Source organism: Egretta garzetta, unplaced genomic scaffold, assembly GCF_000687185.1.
Source record: "Egretta garzetta isolate BGI_Z169 unplaced genomic scaffold, ASM68718v1 scaffold40, whole genome shotgun sequence".
Lineage (NCBI taxonomy): Eukaryota > Metazoa > Chordata > Aves > Pelecaniformes > Ardeidae > Egretta > Egretta garzetta.
The window spans coordinates 1946512-1967712 of record NW_009258484.1 but is presented as its reverse complement, the minus strand read 5'-3'; the positions used below and the strand labels follow the sequence as shown (position 1 = coordinate 1967712).

Below are 21201 nucleotides of genomic sequence, written 5' to 3'. Positions count from 1 at the left end.
TAGATATTAGGAAAAACTTCTTCACTGAAAGGGTTGTCAGGCTCTGGAATGGGCTGCCCAGGGAGGTGGTAGAGTCCCCATCCTTGGAGGTATTTAAAAGAAGGATAGATGAGGTGCTTAGGGAAATGGTTTAGTGGTCGGGTGGCAGGGTTAGGTTAAAGGTTGGACTCGATGATCTTAAAGGTCTTTTCCAACCAAAGCGATTCTATGATTCTATGATTCTATGAAAGACTGGGATTCTCAAATCAGCCTATGCAAAAGGAGTACAAACTCTGAGGATGTTTCTTTTTAACTTTGTAATCCTTTAAGAGGGTTAAACTATTCAGTCTAACCAAATCTATTTCTCTTACTGACTCTTGATTTTTACTACAAGATACAAAATTACAAAACTTATTTTTTTAATGACTAGTATCAAATACAAACATCATAAATAAAAAATTAAAAGGAAGCCACGATCAAAGTAAAAATCATCTGGAAATCCCTACGTCTGTAGGATGACTCCATCACTCCCATGGGTTTGTACTCTTGGCTTCAGGAAAGTTTTACTTCAGCATATTTATTACAAAATCTGTCCGCTGAGTACCTATAACAGTGTGAATAAAAACATGTGACCTTGCCAAAGACAATATGATATGTCATGTTCCTTCCTTTGGGATCCAAAAGACCTTCCTGAGTCAGGTGGTTGAGGAAGGTTTTTTTCTGGATAACGGCCTAGGGATGAACTAAATGAAAACATATCTTCTTGCAGAGGAACAGATCTACCTCTTTTTTTCTAACTAGCTGAGAAAAGCACAGCATCTGCTCTAGAGAAGCCTTCAGTAAGATCCAATTTCCATATCCTAAACCACTTCTGTCTTTAGGGAAGATCTACAGTTTTGATCAGGCTTTAGTTCGACACGTAGCTTCACAATTTCTTTGCCCAGGTGCATTTCTTTAGAAAAACACACAGCCCTTGGTAATACAACCCACTCTATTCATTCTTCACATATGTTCCCTTTGTCATTTGGAATAGATACACATCAACCCAGTTACTCTTGAAATAGCCACTTGTCGCACTAAATAACTGGAACTCCTAAATAAATTTTCTTAACACCAAACCCGAATTGCTGTTGCAAATAAGACTTCAAGCATCTGAAATATTTTGAGTGATAGTTTGAGGGGAATAGGAGATAGCTCAGAGGGAAGGAGAATTAAGAAGGAAATAATTTTGAAGGAGGTGCTCAAACTGAAAAAAAAAGAAAGTAGTTACTTTTGTTGAGAGCCAGTCCCGAAAATTAGAGTTGGGATTTCAGAGGCTGAAGCGGAGTTCACTCGAATGCAGTATCTTTCCTTAATTTAATGGACCAACGGTACAATAATTCCAGCCATCTCATGCTGCTCTTGATTTGATTAAAAATAATGATCATGAAGATGTAAGTTCTGCTTTCTTCAAATCTGTTACCTCTTCTCTTGCGCTGAGGTTGCCACCAGTGGGGTTAATTGGTAGCTGGACAGCAGCTGACAGCTACCCAGTAGCCACCAGACATTCATAATTTTCAGTCACCAGCAACAGGCTGGTACCCCGTCTCACTGAAATTAAATGTCTCTTTTATGATGTCCATTCCCAAATAATATTTGATGCCAACAAAGAAACATCAAAGTGTTTTAGAGGCTTTAAGAAGACATCAGGAAAATTAAATAGAGGCAGGATTATCTCTTGCACTTGGAACCAGACTTCAGCCCTCTGCCTGCCTGGGAGGTCATGCTACCTTTCTCTGCTTCTCTTCTTTGCCTTGTTCCCTGCTTCTCTTCTCTATTTAGACTGAAAGCATTTTGAAGCAGACAATACCTCAAATGCATTTGTAAAAAACCAGAAAGCAATCCTCCTGCCATGAGATTTCTGTCTTGCGGTACTGTTTTGAAACACTGTCAGATGTAAATAAAAAACTGAAAAAACCATATAATAATGGAGAAGTCAGCCCTTACCACAGACCTTCCTAGCTTGCACATACTCTTTTAAGAAAAAAGTATTCTGTGTTTTTATATAAAAACAGGATGCATCTGCTTTCAGGAGCCAGGGAGGCTACTGGGAAAATAAAAGTGCATTAAGCATATGCTCTGTTAAGAAAAGAAAAAGGAAAAAGCAGGGATGGCAGAAAGGTGAACGCCACCTATGGAAAGGCATACCTTTCTCCTAAATAAGTAAAGAAACAGTGTAAAAGCAGATGCAGCTTTTATGCTCACTGTGGATTGTATAGCTCGAGAAAGGGTGAGGAGTGTGCGCCTCCCACTCCCTCCCAGACTGACACATATTTCCTTGCCCTCAGTTAACCAGGGTACGGATTTGAACCTGCGTGGTACTGAGCACTCATGTAGCCTCTGCTATCACTAAGGGTCTTTCTCTGCAAGCACGCAGCCTGCTTTCCACCCGTAGCTCCACCCTTTCCCCCATGCTGCCATGGCAGTGTGTCCTACAGCCCGTGGAACAGTATTTTTCATCCTGTTGTTCCTATGCTGTTACTCCCATGTGCCTGCAAAGCCCAACAGTGTTGTTATGGCAGGTTCTGTATGGGGCTTTCAGGCTTGCCAAAGATGCTACCTTTACAGGCAATGGAGGGAGAGAGGCACCTCCAAAGGGTGAAGGTTATCTAAAACCCTTGGGAATGTCACTAAGAGCCCTTTGCAAGTACCAGATGAGACGATGAGGGAAATGGGTCTCTGGAGCAGTGGCTGGGGCTCGCCAAGGAGACAGAACATTCAGGGTCCTTTGCCTGCTCCCCCACACAGGCAGGGGCCACCACGACAAGGTGAGACCGGAGCAGAAAGCTCTGCACATTAGGGGTGAGGGCCTTCAAGCAGGATTTTCTCTAAAAATCATTTGTTAACATTACTGAATTTATCTTCAAAGCGCCAGTTTTGGTAAAATGGTATTGCTCCAAACTTAAGAGAAGCCAAAATGAGACACAGACATTAAAGAAAACCAACAAACTGACAACCCCTCCCCCCTGCCCCCTCTTCCCCCCCAAATAGCTCCTTTGATTTCTGTAAGCAACTTCAGAAGCTGTTGGGATGAATCTGGGAAAGTTCATCACCACACAGCACTATTTGCTCAGAACGAGGGTCTCATGGACTTCATCGCATTTATAAACGTTTAGTTCAATCCAAAGTTTGGCTTAATTCACTTACCATTTGAAATTCTGTATCAAAGAAGGGAAAGAATTCTTGAGGATGTGCTTAAACCAAAGCAGACTGTCTACACGTCCTAGCCTCATCTACACATCCACTTCTCTAACAATGGGGAAATGACCCAAAGGCTGTACCTTTATTAACTCTGAAAATGGTGAAACCTGATCAGCTATCCTGTGCTGGGTGAGAAGAAAAATGATGTTGAATACCTACATTAAAGACTATACCATACTATAGATGCACACAGGTAAGGATTAAGGGTAACTCAAGGATATCCCTTCATTTTAGGATTTTATCAGTTTTAATATGCAACTTTGAGATGTTTCAATTTTTCTAACGTGGTCTTTGTCTATGCAACTTTCATTTTTAGGCCAATGTCATTATCACTATGTATTATCTTGATATGGGCATGAATTGATGACTGAGGCAGGCATCTGATCCTTTGGCGTAGCAAGAATGCACAGACTTTTCAAAACGCAGCAAGAATTAAACAAGAGGAATCAGATTCTTTCTAATTAGCAACACGCTCCTCTCCATACAGCTCGCTCAGCTTTTTCTCAAGGGTACACCATCAGTAATGCTTTGTGCCTGCCCTTTATCCCAACTTTTCTCAACTGTTCACAAAATGACACACCTTTCTTTTTGGAATGTGCATGTATTGCCTTTGTTCTGAGCAAAGAATCTACTGTTTTTCTTGACTATTTTTTATGTTTATCCCTAATGAAAGGAAAATCCTTAACAATAGTTTAAAGATGAACTGAAAGCAGTTTAAAAGCATAAAAAATACATATATATATATATACACTTAGCTGTAACAACATGATAACAAAACCATAACTTCTACTTATGTACTAGTGATTTAGGAGACTCTAATACTGAGATGTTTAATGTAAACAACATGGAAAAAATTATCTGTTCATATGTGCAGTAGATGGTAATTTCTCTATTCTTCTACTGTCATGGGTACATAATTCCAATAAACAGGCGGTATTTTTAGGCCTACTGGATGGCAGAATAGTGTACATATTGTCTGCATTTCATGGGAGAACTTTGGGTTTTGTCTAACAGTATCCAAGAGTTAGTGCTTCTTTTCCTTTCCACTATTGCTTTTTTAATGCAGTGTCTAATATCAAATTGCATATTTTTAAAATCTATTCATCGATTGTTTTTAGTTTTATGTGATCTAAAAACAATTCTTGAGGACAAGTGCCCACTTAGTACAATATTGCTTCCTTTTATGACAGTAATATTGATGTAAATACTCATGTATGTAAGGTTAGAAATAGGCTCCCTGTAACATTCATACAATTTGACTTTACTATTTGCAGAAAGCAAACACAAGAGGCACTGACAGCCAAATCAGACCCATTGTCCCCACTAAAATTAACTTCTATAGAAATATTTTCAATTGTTTACCCTTTTTAAACTGTGACAAGTTATAGAATAGAATAGAACAGGACAGAACAGAATGGAATGGAACAGTTCAGTTGGAAGGGACCTGCAACAGTCATCTAGTCCAATTGCCTGACCACTTCAGGGCTGACCAAAAATGAAAGCATGTTATTAAAGGTATTGTCCAAATGCCTCTTAAACACTGACAGGCTTTGGGCATCGACCACCTCTCTAGGAAGGCTGTTTCAGGGTTTGACCACCCTCTCAGTAAAGAAAGGCTTCCTGATGTCCAGTCTAAACCTCCTCTGGTGCAGCTTTGAACCACTCTCATGCATCCTGCCACTGGATATCAGCGGAAGAGCTCAGCACCTCCCTCTCCACCTCCCCTCCTCAGGAAGCTGTAGAGAGCAATGTGGTTGCCTCTCAGCCTCCTTTGCTCCAAACTAGACAAACCCAGAGTCCTTAGCAGCTCCTCATAGGACATGCCTTCCAGCCCTTCCACAAGCTTTGTTGCCCTCATCTGGACACGTTCAAGTACCTTAACATCCTTCTTAAATTGTGGGGCCCAGAACTGCACACAATACTCAACAAGAGGCCACACCAATGCTAAATACATTGGGATAATCACCCCTTTTGACCGGCTGGCTATGCTGTGTTTGAGGCACCCCAGGATGTGGTTTGCCCTCTTGGCTGCCAGGGCACCCTGCTGACTCCTATTGAACCTGTTGCCAACCAGCACCCCCAGAACCCTTTCTGCAGGGCTGCTCTCCAGCCACTCCTCTCCCGGTTTACACTCATGTCCAGCATGACTCCATTCCAGGTGTAGAATCTGGTATTTGTTCTCATTAAATTTCATGCTCCAATCTATCTAGATTATTCCACAAGGCCTCTTGTCCCTCAAGAGAGTCAACAGCACCTCCCAGTTTAGTATCATCAGCAAATTTGTTAATGATTCATTCAACTCCTGCATCCAGATCACTGATAAAAATATTGAACAGAACTCGCCCTAGAATTAAGCCCTGAGGAACACCATCAGTGACCAGTTGCCAGCCAGATGTAGCCTCATTCACCACTACACTTTGAGCCCTGCCCTTCAGCCAGTTCTTCACCCAGGCTCCTACCGGTTGACAGACTGCTCTGTCAGCATCCTATGTATTCCTGTAGGGTTTTGTCTGATGTCTTTCTCTAAGAAAATCTTAATTACAGTGTCCAAATAATTACATCAAATAGGCAAGGACACGGACCTTTTTGACAAACTAGTATGTGCCTATTTCCTGTAAATTTATTGGTTTTACACAAGATATTTTTACGATGGGTAAATCTGTCATTAGCACAGAACCATCCAAAATGGTTTGCATTTTTAATATTTCCACTACAGTTTCTTTTCCTGTTATAAACATAATGATATATTAATTACTATTGTGGCATAATGAAAACATTCCTTTTTTTCACCAGCTGTAAAATAATCTCCTGATCTTTTGCAGTGATTGAACATGTAATGGTATTCTGCTCAGACCCTGTAAAACTGAGCTGCAGGAAATTAAGATTTACTCACCTACAATTCTCCTGCATGTTTAAGTAAAAACAGTACTATTTCTCTGAGGACCAAAACCAACAAGGTATCACATAATCAACATGGCAAAAATGTTGCTAGTTCTGTGGCAGAAACTTTTGTTACGTGCAGCAGAACAGCTATTCCACACAGAAATTAACATATACAATTCAGTGTCCATTACCTGTACTCCCAAATGAATATTCATTAGAAAAAACCAGAAAGAATCCATAACATTCACACACCACCCAGGCTCTCCCTTGCTAAGGCTTAATTTAACTCTGTTCCACCTAGCTACAAAGAAAGCTACTTAATATATGTTTAAGAAAGAGATACTCTGGCCTTGTTCCTCACAGCTGATACTTCCTCCCATTACCTCTTTTCAGGTTTCTCTATTTCAGCTGTTTTTAGGATGCGTAGGAAGCACGCTGCCTCCCAGCCCTGCTACCCACGTCTACGCCTGTCTCTCATTGTGTCTTTCCCACTTTCCTTGAGCAAGGATGCTTTTTTTCCCAGCTTAATCTTCTTGTAAAAATATGGTTCCAGCTGGTTCATGACTCCCCTCTTTGAAACCAGCTAGGAGCACCTGGGTCATTCTGATCACCCCATAAAGACCTTACGGTGCTGGATGCAGGTCCTAGTATGATGTTCACCTCCCTGGTGGCAGAAGACTTATGGCAGAGTGAGGAGGCTTTCAGACAAGCTCTAACGTTTGCCTCTTGCAAAATCCATATTCACAAGCAATGCTGCAAATGCTGGACTGGGTCCACTCAACTGGCCCACATCAAGTACTATTTGTACTTTCAGGCACCAATACCAGCAAATTATCTAATGCACTTTTTTTTGTTTATTTATTTGTGTTGCTTGGGAAAAAGCTGCAGGGGGGAACTAGTCATGGACTACTTAGCGGGAGCAGCTGCAAAGGCAGCCAAAGCAAGGCCTTTAGACAGAACTTTTTAAGGCTTTTTGCTGTGTCTTCTCCAGCCTGTACCACTGGGCTTGTTAGGTCAACCCTGACTTCTTTCTTCCTCAGCTATCTTTGCACCTCACATTCACATCTGTAATTGCATTCCTTCCCTGCCCTGCCCCCCCTTCCCCAATATCCTCATTGTCTTTAACCTTTCCTCATTGCTGCCTCTTAACTCCCTCAGAAACAAAATACAAAAAAAGGCTGTGAAATCAACCTTTCACAGACTCAGACCCTGCGCTATGTAACCTGGACTACTTTCTGCATCATGCTTATTCAAACAAGGGATACCTCTTTTTGTCAGTCTTTAGGTATCAGCAGCAAAATCATGCACAGAAAATGAAGTGAAATGAACTGTGGTAATGCCAGAGTATGATTTATAAAACACTGAAGAAGTATTTTGTATTAGGAAGATACTTCATCGCAAATGCAACTGAGAAAACAAGTGAATTTTTACTATCAACTCTCATACATACAACGTTTTTCCAGAGAAACATGGAATTTGAAGCATGTTGCCAACTGTATTCAAACAGATTTGTTGCTGTTGTTAAGAAAGATTTCTTGCTTGCTTTACCTGAGCTGGTAGAAGCAGGAGACTTGCTGCGTCGGGATGGGCCCGGGCTCTTGGTGGTGCTCCTACGTGAAGTCGAAGCTATTTTGGTATAGGAAGTGGATTTCACCACCCGACATTCTAAAAGACAAAGAAACTGCCTAAGTTAGCAATTAAGAAAGTCAGCAAGATTCTGTAACAGAACGAGCACTGAAAAGCACAAACATTTAGCCCACGCTTGTTTTCATTCATCTTGAGGAGTTTTATGGGAAAATATAAAATGTGTATAAATGGCTCCATTAAAATCCAAGTACAGTATGTACCACATCCCAGACAAAGAACTGCTGCAGTAATCCAGACTTGCAGATACCATGGTTACTGCAGGTACTTAGGACAGCTTAATTTAACAGTGCTGAGACTACACATAAAAATCATTTGCTTTTGAAGATTCCATCACAAGTAATGCAGTGGCTTTTTTGTAAACGATCCAAATGCAATGTAAGCATTTTTGTCAACCTAGGCAGTCTCCCCTAGAAGAACCGGTAGGCTGCTTTTATCTATCAAAATGTTAAGACTGTGCAAGATGACGCAGGTGTCTGTCACTCATGAAAGGTTTGAAGCAGGTTTGTTGCTCCTGCTTAATCCTCTGGTGAGCAACAGCCCACATTGTATAGCACACGCAATTCATCACAGGTTGAGGGAAATGGCACTACTTGCTCATAAGAGACATCAGTAAAATCAATGAAGAGGCGAAATTACCCTCCCACTTGAGAACACTGCAAGATGTTCAGGTTAGAGTTTATATACACCCACACAGCTCTGTAGGCATTCTTGCATTACGCCTGCAAAATGGTTCTTGGCCTGAGGATGAAAGAACTTAGTGAGCATAACGCTGATGTCTTGCACTCATAATGGATACTAAATTAATCACCAGACTTATTCTACAGTCGGGGGAAAAAAAGGGATTTCCGCTTCTTAGCCAATATACAATTAGAGGTCTGCAGCAATGTTTATACTGTCTTCACCTGACGATGTCAGTATACTTCACTTGTTTAAAAATACATCAATAAACATTTAGTTCTGTATCAGACCTGTTCCCCATTTGCTTCCCACGATTAAGGTTCCTCAACACAGGGTAAGAGAAATAAACAAGGATTTTTTCTCCCTAGTCAGAAAACACCATGTACAAGCTCACACATTATTTAGTCTTCACAGATGATCAGTGGAGCCTGGAACATAGTTTAGACAGATTAGAGAACAAAGAAATAAAACCGAGCATAACTAATTAACTTAAACATATCCACCAGAGAATGATGTCATGAAGTGTATTGCTCTTGGCTGCCCTAACTGTTTGTCTTTCGTCAAGCTGTTGAAAAAAGCAAGAACTGATGCGTTACTGAGGGAACACCCAGCACAGCTGAGAGCAGAGGGGACCAGAGAAACACCCCGGTTTTCCCAAAGAAGCTTTTCTTCCCAAACTCTCCCACCTTCCTAATGCCCAATAGCAGCTAATTTCTTTCTGTTGACATTTTATGTGATTCATTGATGACTATTCTCATTGTATACCGAACGATGAGTGGAAACGGAGAAAAACATTTACTCTGTTGTATGAGGAAATTATCAGCTGAAAACAGGAGGAATCGGATGAAAGCTTTCAATTAGATTCCGCTAGGTAACTACAGCAGGAACCTTACATTGATGTATTGGCATAAACTGCTGCTCCAAACCCCATCTATACATGTCAAATGGAAACAGGTCCTTTACCTTTCTTATAAACAAAGATTTTAAATGTCCAAACACCTAACAGCCAATTTGTTTTATAATGTAAAACGAAGATGTAATCCTAGCATGGGCCCCATTCACAGGAATCAGTCAGGAAGGGAACTGAATATTCTAATGGCCATTAAACAAAAAGACTGAAGTAGAATGACCCAGTCAAGCTAAAATTATTAGACTACAGTAATTTGCTTAGCAGAAAAAAAAGCTACTCAGAGCCAGCTACTTAGGAAAGATGGGGAAAATCTTTTTAGTAGGGCCAGCTGTGACAGGACAAGGGGTAATGGTTTTAAACTAAACCAGGGTAGCTTTAGACTGGATATAAAGAGGACAAGGGGTAATGGTTTTATAACGAACCACTGAACCAGTTTGCCCAGAGAGGTAGTGGAGGCCCCATCCCTGGAAACATTCAAGGCCAGGTTGGACGGGGCTCTGAGCAACCTGATCTAGTTAGCGGTGGCCCTGCTCACTGCAGGGGGTTGGACTAGATGACCTCTAGGGGTCCCTTCCAATCCAAAACATTCTATGATTCTATAATTCTATGATTCTACTTTCTGTAATATACCTTACCGTGTAGAAAGCTTTCCTTTGTTTCCAGCGCATAAATAAAACAATTATCTGCATCCCTCTCTTGCCATTCATGCTACGCACTAAACCTTAACTCTCATCTTATTACAAGTATTAATACTTATTCAAGTTCTCTGAATACCTTATAAGCACCCAGAGTTAGAATGAGGTTAGAGATACAATTTTGCATTTGAGTGTCTATTTCCCCTCATAGTATTAGAAAGGACCAGGCAGAAAGTGGCACGGAAGGAAAGAAGAGGCAACTAAATGAACATCTGGAATATCTTTCTACCCTTCTGATAAAATGCTGTCTTGGGCAATACTCAAGATTGTCCTTATATCATTTTCACCCATCATGTTCAGAAAATAATTATTAAAAGGTTATTCTTCTTCATCTGGGGTTTGTCTTACATGGGCAAGGAAGGTGCAGATGACCTTAACTGCAAAAGTGAACTGCATCTTGTCACCATCTTCCTTCTCTGCCAGGAAGAAGTGCTCCTGCTCACATGCTACGGAGGGGTACTACCATTCCTGGGAAAGAGGGAGGCTGGCAGTGGGCTGCACCCATCAGGGCATTTGACCACCCCTCACTATGGACAGTCTCCTTAGAAAGGGTGATGTTAGGAGTGGTCTGCAAATTGTCCTGATGGACTACATATAGACCATGACCTGTTGTTTGAGTACCCCTGTACTAACCTGGACAGGCATACTCTTTTCAATGTAAAAAACTGTCTGGATGGCTGGGCCCAAAGGGTGGTGGTGAATGGAGGATGGTCACAAGTGGTGTTCCCCAGGGCTCAGTGTTGGGACCACTTCTGTTTAACATCTTTATCAACGACCTGGACGAGAGGATCAAGTGCACCCTCAGTAAGTGTGCAGATGACACTAAGCTGGGTGGGAGTGTTGATCTGCTTGAGGGTAGGAAGTCTCTAGAGAGGGACCTGGACAGGCTGGATCAATGGGCCAAGGCCAATGGTATGAATTCAACACTTGGGTCACAACAACCCCATGCAACGCTACAGACTTGAGGAAGAGGGGCTGGAAAGCTGCCCGGCAGAGAGGGATCTGGGGGGACTGGTCAACAGCCAGCTGAATATGAGCCAGCAGTGTGTCCAGGTGGCCAAGAAGGCCAATGGCATCGTGGCTTGTATCAGAAATAGTGTGGCCAGCAGGACCAGGGAAGTGATCGTCCCCCGGTGAGGCCACACCTCGAATACTGTGTTCAGTTTTGGGCCCCTCACTACAAGAAGGACATTGAGGTGCTGGAGCATGTCCAGAGAAGGGCAACAAAGCTGGTGAGGTGTCTGGAGCACAAGTCTGATGAAGAGCAGCTGAGGGAACTTGGGGTTGTTTAGTCTGGAGAAGAGGAGGCTGAGGGGAGACCTTATCGCCCTCCACAACTGCCTGAAAGGGGGCTATAGTGAGGTGTGTGTTGGTCTCTTCTCCAAGTGACAAGCAATAGGATGAGAGGAAATGGCCTCAAGTTGCGCCAGGGCAGGTTTAGGTTGGACATTAGGAAAAATTTCTTCACAGAAAGGGTTGTTAAGCATTGGAAGGTGCTGCCCAGGGAAGTGGTTGAGTCCCCATCCCCAGAGGTATCTAAAAGACAGGTAGACGAGGTGCTAAGGGACAAGGTTTAGTGGAGGAATGGCAGTGTTAGGTTAACGGTTGGACTTGATGATTTTAAAGGTCTTTTCCAACCTGAATGTTTCTATCATTCTATGATTCTATGATTGTATGTTCAAATTATAATTTGAGAAATGAATAATTATCACAGGATCATAGGATAATCCAGGTTGGACATGAGGAGATCTCTAGTCCAATTTTGTGCTCAAAGCTAGAAGTAGCCTCGCACTCACAGTCCTGGTCCACTTGGGGGGCACTTCATCCATCCTGAGGAAAAAGATGGCAAGCCATAAACAGACCAGGAAGATCCTGGAAGAGCATCAGTGACGACTTCCTGATCCAAATGACAGAGAAACCAGTAAGGGGAGATGCTCTGCTCACACTCACAAAAAATGAAGGGCTCATTGGGGATGTGAAGGCTGAAGGCAGCCTTGGCTGCAGTGACCATGAGATAGTGGAGTTCAGGATTGTGAAAGGATGGAGCAGGGCGAAAAGCAAGATCACAATCCAGGACTTCAGGAGAGCAGACTTTGGACTCTTCAGGGACCTGCTTGGAAAAGTCTCATTGGATAAGGCCCTGGAAGGAAAAGGGTCCCAAGAAAGCTGATTAACATAGTTAAATAAGCTACAGAACAGTCCATCTCAACAAGCAGGAAGTTGGGCAAAAATGCCAGGAGGTCTGCATGGATGAACAAGTTGTAACCTGGAAGGTATATAGAGCAAGTTCAAACATGCAGAGACACAGTTAGGAAAGCCAAAGCCCAACTGGAATTGAATCTCATGAGAGATGTCACGGGTAACAAGAAGTGCTTCTTTATTTACATAAAGAACGAAAGGAAGATTAGAGAAAATACACACCCACTGCTGAATGAGGCAGGGGCCCTGGTGACACAGAACATGGAAAAGGCTGAAGTGCTGAATGCCTTCTTTGCTTTGGTCTTCACTAGCAAGACTGGCCTTCAGGAATCCCAGGTCCCAGAAGCAGAGGGAAAGTCTGGAGAAAGGAAGATCTACCCTTGGTGGAAAAGGATCAGATTAGAGAATACTTAAGCAAAGCAGACACACATAGGTCCACGGGACCTGATGGGATGCACCCCCCAAGTACTGAGGGAGTTGGCTGATGACATCACAAAGTCACTCTCAGTAATCTTTGAATGATCATGGTGATTGGGATAGGTGCCTGAAGACCCATTATATCTCACTCCTGTCTTCAAAAAGGGCAGAAAGGAGTATCCAGGGAACTACAAGACAAGTCAGCCTCACATTGATGCCTGGGAAGGTGGCAGAGCAATGAGCCCTGAAAATTATTTCAAGGCACATTACGGACAAGAAAATAATCAGAAGTCATGCTTGACCAACTTCATAGCCTTCTACAATGAAATGACTGGCTTGGTAGACAAGGGAAGAGCAGTGCATATTGTCTACCTGGACTTCAGTGAGGCTTTAAACGCCATCTCCCATAAGATCCTCCTAGAGAAGTTGATATATGGGCTTGATGAGCAAACAGTAAGGTAGACTGAAAACTGGCTGAATGGCTGGGTCCAGATGATGGTGATCAGTGGCACAAAGTCTAGTTGGAGGCCAGTAACTAGCAGTGCACCCCAGAAGTCAACACTGGGCCCAGTCCTGCTCAACATCTTCATAATGATCAGTTGATGGGGCAAAGTGTACCCTCAGTAAGTTTGCTGATGACAGAAAACTGGGAGGGGTGACTGACACACCAGAGGTTTGTGCTGCCATCCAGAGGGACATAGAATCAGGAATCACAGAATCGCAAGGGTTGGAAGGGACCTCGGGAGATCATCTAGTCCAACCCCCCTGCTAAAGCAGGCTCTCCTAGAGCATACTACACAGGACTTCGTCCAGGTGGGCTTTGAATATCTCCAGAGAAGGAGACTCCACAGCCTCCCTGGACAGCCTGTTCCAGTGCTCTGTCACCCTTAGAGTAAAGAAGTTTTTCCTCATATTCAGCTGAAACCTCTTATGTTTCAGTTTGCACCCATTGCCCCTAGTCCTGTCGCTGGACACCACTGCAAACAGACTGCTTCCATCCTCGTGACTTCCGCCCTTAAGATATTTGTATGTGTTGATAAGGTCCCCTCTCAGTCTTCTCTTCTTCAGGCTGAACAAGCCCAACTCTCTCAGCCTTTCCTCGTAGGGGAGGTGCTCCAGTCCCTTTATCATCCTAGTTGCTCTCCTCTGGACTCTTTCTAGGAGTTCCTCATCTTTCTTGAACTGGGGAGCCCAGAACTGGACACAGTACTCCAGGTGGGGTCTCACCAGGGCAGAGGGGGAGGATAACCTCCCTTGACCTGCTGGCCACACTCCTCTTCATACCCCCCAGGATACCATTGGCCTTCTTGGCAACAAGGGCACACTGCTGGCTCATGGTCAGCTTGTCGTCTACCAGGACTCGCAGGTCCCTCTCAGCAGAGCTGCTTTCCAGCAGGTCAGCCCCCAGCCTGCACTGGTGCATGGGGTTTCACCTAGTACCGAGCCCTGGGGAACTCCACTAGCTACCGGCATCCAACTGGACTCTGCCCTGCCGATCAGAACCCTCTGAGCCCTGCCATTCAGCCAGTTCCCAATCCACCTCACTGTCCACTCATCCAACCCATACTTCATGAGCTTCCCTATGAGGGTGTTATGGGAGACAGTGTCAAAAGCTTTGCTGAAGTCAAGGTAGGCAATATCGACCACTCTCCCCTCTTCTACCCAGCCGGTCATGCCATCATAGAAGGCTATCAGATTGGTCAGGCATGATTTCCCCTTGGTGAATCCGTGCTGGGTACTCCTGATGATCTTTTTGTCGTCCACTTGCTTGGAGAGGTCACTTAGAATGAGTTGTTCCATCACCTTTCCAGGGACAGAGGTGAGACTAACCGGCCTGTAGTTCCCTGGGTCCTCCTTCTTGCCCTTTTTGAAGACTGGAGTGACATTGGCTATCTTCCAGTCATCAGGCACCTCTCCTGTTCTCCACGACCTTTCATAGATGATGGAGAGTGGCTCAGCAATGTCATCTGCCAGTTCCTTCAGCACTTGCGGGTGCATTCCATCGGGGCCCATGGACTTGTGGGTGTCCAGCTTCCTTAAAAGATCCCTAACCTGACCCACATCGACAGAGGGAAGGTCGTCCTTTCTCCAAGCTTGCTCGCTTACCTGCCAGGACTGGGGAGCCTGAGGGCCAGCCTTGACAGTGAAGACTGAAGCAAAGAAGGCATTCAGTAGCTCTGCCTTCTCTGTATCTTCTGTAGACACGCTGGAGAAGCGGGCTGACAGGAACAAGCGCAACAAGAAGTCCAAAGTCCTGCATCTGGGGAGAAACAACCCCAGCTACCAATATACACTGGAAAACAGCTTTGCAGAAAAGGACCTGGGGGTCCTGGTGGACAACAAGATGACCATGGGCCAGCAACACACTTTTGCTGCAAAGGCGGCAAATGGTATCCTAGGCTGCTTTAGGAGGAATGTTGCCAGCACATTGAAAGAGGCGATCCATCCCATCTGCTCAGCACTAGTGAGGCCACACCTGGAGTGCTGTGTCCAGTTCTGGGCTCCCCAATAGAAGAGAGACATGGGCATCCTGGAGACACTTCAACAAAGGGCCATCAAGATGATGAAGGGACTGGAGCATCTCTCATATAAGGAAAAGCTGAGGGGGCTAGGACTGCTAAACCTGAAGAAGACTCAGGGGGAAATCTTATCAATGTATATGAATACCTTAGGGGAAGGTGCAAAGAAGAGAGAGACAGGCTCTTTTCAGCAGTGTCTACTGACAGGATAAGAGGCAATGGGCGTAAACTGAAACACAGGAGGTTCTGTCTGAACTTTACTGTGAGGTTGACTGAGCACTAGAACAGGTTGCCCAGAGAGGCTGTGAAATCTCCATCCTTGGAGGTATTCAAGCATTCAAGAGCTGTCTGAACATGGTCCTGAGCAACTGGTTCTAGGTGGCCCTGCTTGATCAGGGGAGCTGGACCAGATGACCTCCAAGTTCCCTTCCAACCTCAACCATTCTGAGATTCTGTGATTCTCAGGGCTTTGTCCAGTTGCTTCTGGAAAGTCCCAAAGGATGAAGACTGCACAGCCTCCCTGGGCAAATCCATTCCAGTGCCTGACTGCCATCACAGTGAAAATGTTTTTCTTTATATCCAGCCTCAACCTCTTGTTTCAATTTATACCTATCATCTCTCATCCTCCTACCATGCATCACTGTGAGGAGCCTGACTCCATCTTCTTGATGGAGAAGAGATGCTGCCCCATTGACACTGGGAGCTGCTGGTAGTCCCCCTGAAGCCATCTCTTTTCCAGCTGAACAAGCCCAGCTCCATAAGCCTCTCCTCACAAGGCAAGTGCTCCAGCCCCCCACCATCATGATGGTCCTCCTCTAACTCCTCATCACAATTTAGCAATGTCTTCCTTGAACTGGGGGACTTGGAACTGGACACAGTATTCGAGATGTGGCCTCGCACGTGCTGAATAGAGGGGTCTGATTACTTCCCTGTCTCTACTGGCTCTGTACCAGTTTATACAGCCCTGGATACAGCATTCGCTGTCAGGGCAACTCTTCTTTCCCTATTTTTTTCTTTGTACAAACACTTCTAAGCTCAGTTATGAACTTCTTTGGCACAAATTTCTTTTTCCTCTCAGAAGTAATTTGCAGGTCGTGAAGTTTTAAAAGGTTGTAGTTCAAATGAGCATGTATTCTCTCTGCTCAAATACCAATGTGAACCCTAAGGTAAACTTTGTCAAGTGCCATGGTTCCTATGGGTTTACAAGCTTAGTCATAAATGACATGGGCTACAGCACAGCCTGCGGAGAAGCATATGGGCAAGCCTTCAGTGCTGCACACATCAGGGTCAGGCGACTCTTGCCTTCAAAGACTGTGGCAGTACTAGCTGGAGAGTCTAAAAGGATTTCCAGTCACAGGCAGAATGTAACCATGCTGCTTGTTGCAAAATCGGTCTCAGCTCCCATGAACAGTTTATGTATGCAATTCTGTTGTCACATTTAGTTTGGAAAATTAAATTTTACTGCAGGCAAAGATCCCACTCAGTAACCACACAACCACTGCCTGTCTCCTCTAAGAAAGATATTACCATAATCTGCCTGTTGCTGTAGGAAAACTATGTGTAGATAAAGAGGAAGGGAAAACAAAACAAAAATGTGTGTTTTTTAAAACTGTATTTTCTGCACAGAATCTATACTGGTAAGGAAATAAATACATATTTTCTCCTCATCAACAGTATTCTGATATCTGTACAACAGGTCCTTGGTAAGACATGAAATAGAAGTGGATTTTTTTCCCCTGATTTTCTTTTAATGCCAAAACCGTATCAGAAGAAGATCTGAACTCCTGACAGAAGAGAGTTATATTGCCTTTCTCACTCATATGGGCATGCTCAGCCAAGAAGAAACACCAGGTGTTTCTACAGTATGTTCAGTGAGGAAAGAAACGTATCACAAAGCCCCAGTCCTTCCTCTCACCATCGAGTAAGATTAAAGGAAAGAAATGATGATACCCACAGTAACTTGAAGCAAAAGAAGGTCAACTTTAAGGTCTGATCAGAGGCTTCATTGCTTTCCAACTCAGAATACCAGATAAATAAGAATGTTTTTCCAGCCCAAACATCTTGCAATAAGATGTTCTATTGTGTAACTACAGAGAGAGCTACAAAGTAGGAGAGAGAGAGGTACAGACTATCGGCAGTGAGATTAACAATGTAACACCGCAGTCCCTTTATAGCATGGAATATTATCACAGAGGGCTGAGGCTTTTAATGGACATTAACAACAATAAGGCTGAGGAAAAAAAAAAAAAGGAAATATACCAAGGCTATGGTTTGGTATCATTGAGATACCATAGGGACAAGATAAGGAACACAAAGTTCCTGAGATTGCACAGTGGTGTCAGTGAGCAGTAGGAACTGGTACAACTGGGAGGAACCTCAACATATTTACTTGTGAGCTCTTGATTCTTCCTGTTGTCAAATGCATAAAATGTAAGCATGAGGTAATTAAGGGATGTCAATACACAGAATCATAACACCTCCAGTCTCCAGCTCTGTGATGTTCCATTTCCAAAATGTTTCATTAGCTTCTGTGTTCATTAGATTTTACAATGGCAAGAAAGCAGCAGAGAGTAACTAATCTGCAATAAACGTGTCATAAAATGAACAAATTTAACATGCTTTTGGAGAAGACTCTGAAAAGTTATCTAAATTATCAGGAGGTCAAAAAAAGGCTTACTTGTCAGCCACTGAGAAGTTGACTATATGGCTTTCACGAGTCCTTTCTGGGCTAAAATACCACTCTCTGCTGTGTTTTGCTTTTTTTTGAGGTCTGTGTGTAAGGGATAGATATTTTCTTTCCAGTATCCCTGCCAATCTGTTTCTCTAAGATGAGAACACTTAACTTGGTTTCAGCAACAGCTGTATCCTACAGATAAGCAAGGAGGGCGGATCAAGGATGCCTGCAGTTGTTGGTAAGCCACTTTACTGTAAGCCTCAGGCTGGTACCTTTTACCACTGCTTAAAGACATTAGCCTCACTAGCAATGTCCTCAGGCCAATCAGTAGATCATTACCCCAAGTGCAGTACCGATTTTAGTTTTTAATGTTAAGAGTAATTTGTTCCATGTTGCTAATTCTTAATGCAGCTAATGAGATTTTACTTTTCAGTTGCATTCGTGCCTTCCATTAAAACCAGCAATCTTCTGTTTGCAGAACTAAGTTTCACTCTCCTCAGCAAAAGGGAAACGGTACCATCCTGTCTAGTGGCATTGACACACATTGCAATCCACCCAACCCTACTGATGAATCAGTGGCAGCTATGACTTGTAATTACAACATGTTCAAAAGGGTAACTATCATACAGTTTCCAGAAATGAAAGGGATATAGGGTGTTTCACAGAGGTTTAAGTAGTTTCAAATCTTCTATCGTCACGGTTGTGCCTACTTCAATTTTGTTCTGCATGTCTTCCCATCCAATGTGTTCCTGATGCAGATGGACAGTGATGTATGTGTAGAATACAAAATCCTAAAGTTTTATCCCATGCACTAAGCTGTCTGTCACTGTAAATGCATGCTTTTTTGAGACATCTTATCTTCTGATTTGATTTCTTACCAGTAACCAGTACTCCACTCACGATAAAGATTAGGAATACTCTCTATTCCAGTGCTGAATATTTGTGGTAGCAAATACCTAAATCTCCTTTTTCTTTTCTGCCAAGAAACATGCTTTGACTGGAGTATAAAATATAGAAAAAGCTAGATTTTCTTTCATATGAAAAATCATTCTTCAGTTCTGAAACTGGGATAAGTATTCACTGACAAGGCAAAAGCTACATACAGTAAAATATGAACAATTAAAGCCATCTATGCCTTATTGCAAATCAATAAAGCAGAGAATCTTGCAAGCTCTTAGGAACCCAAATAGCTTCACCTAAACTAAGAATGCTTTCAGATATATTTTCACTCCAAAAATGCCTTCTAAGTTGGAAATAAGGAAGGTATTTGTGAATTCATGTATTATCACTAATATATCATTCTGCTCTAAAGCATAACTTTCAAAGTCCTTATTTATTTCTAAATTCAGTGACGTTGCTCAGAAAGTTTTTCTAAAAAGGTAAATAGATTTTGTGTATAATCAAAATGTTGCTTCAAGTATTTCCTACTTTATCTTCAAACATGCTCCTGTCTACATAACTTAAAAACACTGCTGGCAGGATTGAACTCATCTAGTACTAGGCAGCTAAAAATATGATGCATACATATGAACTATGGTCCTTTTACAGTCAATGGAACATGCCTATTTCTGTGACCTATCTTAGGAACCTGTAAGTTAGAAAAGATGAACCTTACTCATGAATGATCAGATACAAATTATATATTTTGAGTACTGGTGAACATACCCTAATTAGAAGCAGTATCTTTGGATTTACTCAATACAAACAGTAACACAAGATTTTTGCTGTATTTCATTATATTACTGTGTATATTTTATCTTCCTGCCTTCTCCAAGTGCTAAGCTTTTTGTCAGAACCATCTCACGCAAACTTCCATGTTAATATTTTGGCTATAAAAACCCCATGATGTTAAATTTTACTTTTCAACACAGAAGGAATCTGCTATTGTGAAAAATTCCACCTCACAGCAGTGATAATAAGGAATTAATAAAACATTTTTCATCACTGCAACAGCTTCTCTGACAAGGCACAATATCTAATTATTTTCCAACTCTGTATTTGTCGGCAGCCAAAATTAGAAGAGTTTTTCAAAACCTGCTTGCCTAAATGAATCTAAAATATTTCCTACTGAATACACGTGAATACATCTGCATGTGTAAAAGATTAATTTCTGAAACTGAAATTGCATTATCTGATATTATTTTTAAGAAACTTGAAGACTGAGTTGAAGTAGGAATTTTATCTGTCACTAGCTAAAACACACCACTAGCACACATGTAATCTTTAACAGGGATTTAACAGGGACCTGGACAGGCTGGATCGATGGGCCGAGGCCAACTGTATGAGGTTCAACAAGGCCAAGTGACGGGTCCCTCACTTGGGTCACAACAACCCCATGCAGCGCTACAGGCTTGGGGAAGAGTGGCTGGAAAGCTGCCTGGTGGAAAAGGACCTGGGGGTGTTGCTGGACAGCCAGCTGAAAGTGAGCCAACAGTGTGCCCAGGTTTAGTCTGGAGAAGAGAAGGCTAAGGAGTGACGTTATCGACCTCTTCAACTACCTGAAAGGAGGCTGTAGTGAGGTGGGTGTTGGTCTTTTCTCCCTGGTAACGGGTGATAGGGTGAGGGGAAATGGCCTGAAATTGCACCAGAGCAGGTTTAGGTTAGACATTAGGAAAATTTTTTTCACTGAAAGGGTTGTTAAGTATTGGAACAGGCTACCCCGGGGAAGTGGTCGAGTCCCCATCCCTGGAGGGATTTAAAAGACGGGCAGATGAGGTGCTTAGGGACAAGGTTTATTGGTGGGATGGCAGGGTTAGGTTAACGGTTGGACTTGATGATCTTAAAGGTCTTTTCCAACCTAAACGATTCTATGATTCTATGTATGTCTCGTGTGCCTTGCCACATACCCTGCTTCACTCCCAGAGATTTTAATTATCACTGTTTGCTCAATATACTTCACCCAAGGTGTTCCACTGTTGATATAAGTGTTCATTAGTTTGGGCCTGTATTCAGAACCCTCCCCCTACTTCTGCAGGTTTACCACACTAGCTGCACTGACCAAAATACCAGAAAGTTACTTTCAACTGGAAATGCTTAAGATGATACAAGTGATTACAACTGCAGTCATCTGTATTATTTTTATTTATGGCCTCAGCATTATTCTTCATGAAACAAAGAAATGTGTCCTGCCTTTGCTTATGGCTTTCTTTTTTCTTTCCATGACAAAAGCTTGTTTACTGAGCATATACTCTAAAAGCAGATATCCCTCGAATACCCCTGGTGAAGCCAGGGGAGAAATTCGTCACTCGAGTGCCTTATTTTATCTGCGCAATTTAGATGGCGCTTTTCTTAGCTTTTCTTTTTATTCATGCAATTGGAGATGAGAGGACGGTACAAATTCATTAGTTCTTAACTTTTCTG

At 42.8% G+C, this 21201-nt stretch overlaps 1 protein-coding gene across 7 annotated transcripts in view; it reads right to left on the bottom strand.

Moving 5' to 3' along the window:
- DCLK1 (doublecortin like kinase 1) overlaps window positions 1-21201 on the bottom strand; it is a 267047-nt gene that overhangs the window by 86182 nt on the left and 159664 nt on the right. For 3 of the 7 annotated variants that reach the window (XM_009644758.2, XM_009644765.2, XM_009644790.2), the window contains exon 4: window positions 7651-7767. In XM_009644758.2, coding sequence (XP_009643053.1) covers window positions 7651-7767 — 117 coding nt within the window. Of the gene's footprint in view, window positions 1-7641; window positions 7768-21201 lie in introns of all 7 variants that reach the window. The other 4 variants (XM_035900360.1, XM_009644781.2, XM_009644798.2 and 1 more) reach the window with 2 other exon arrangements.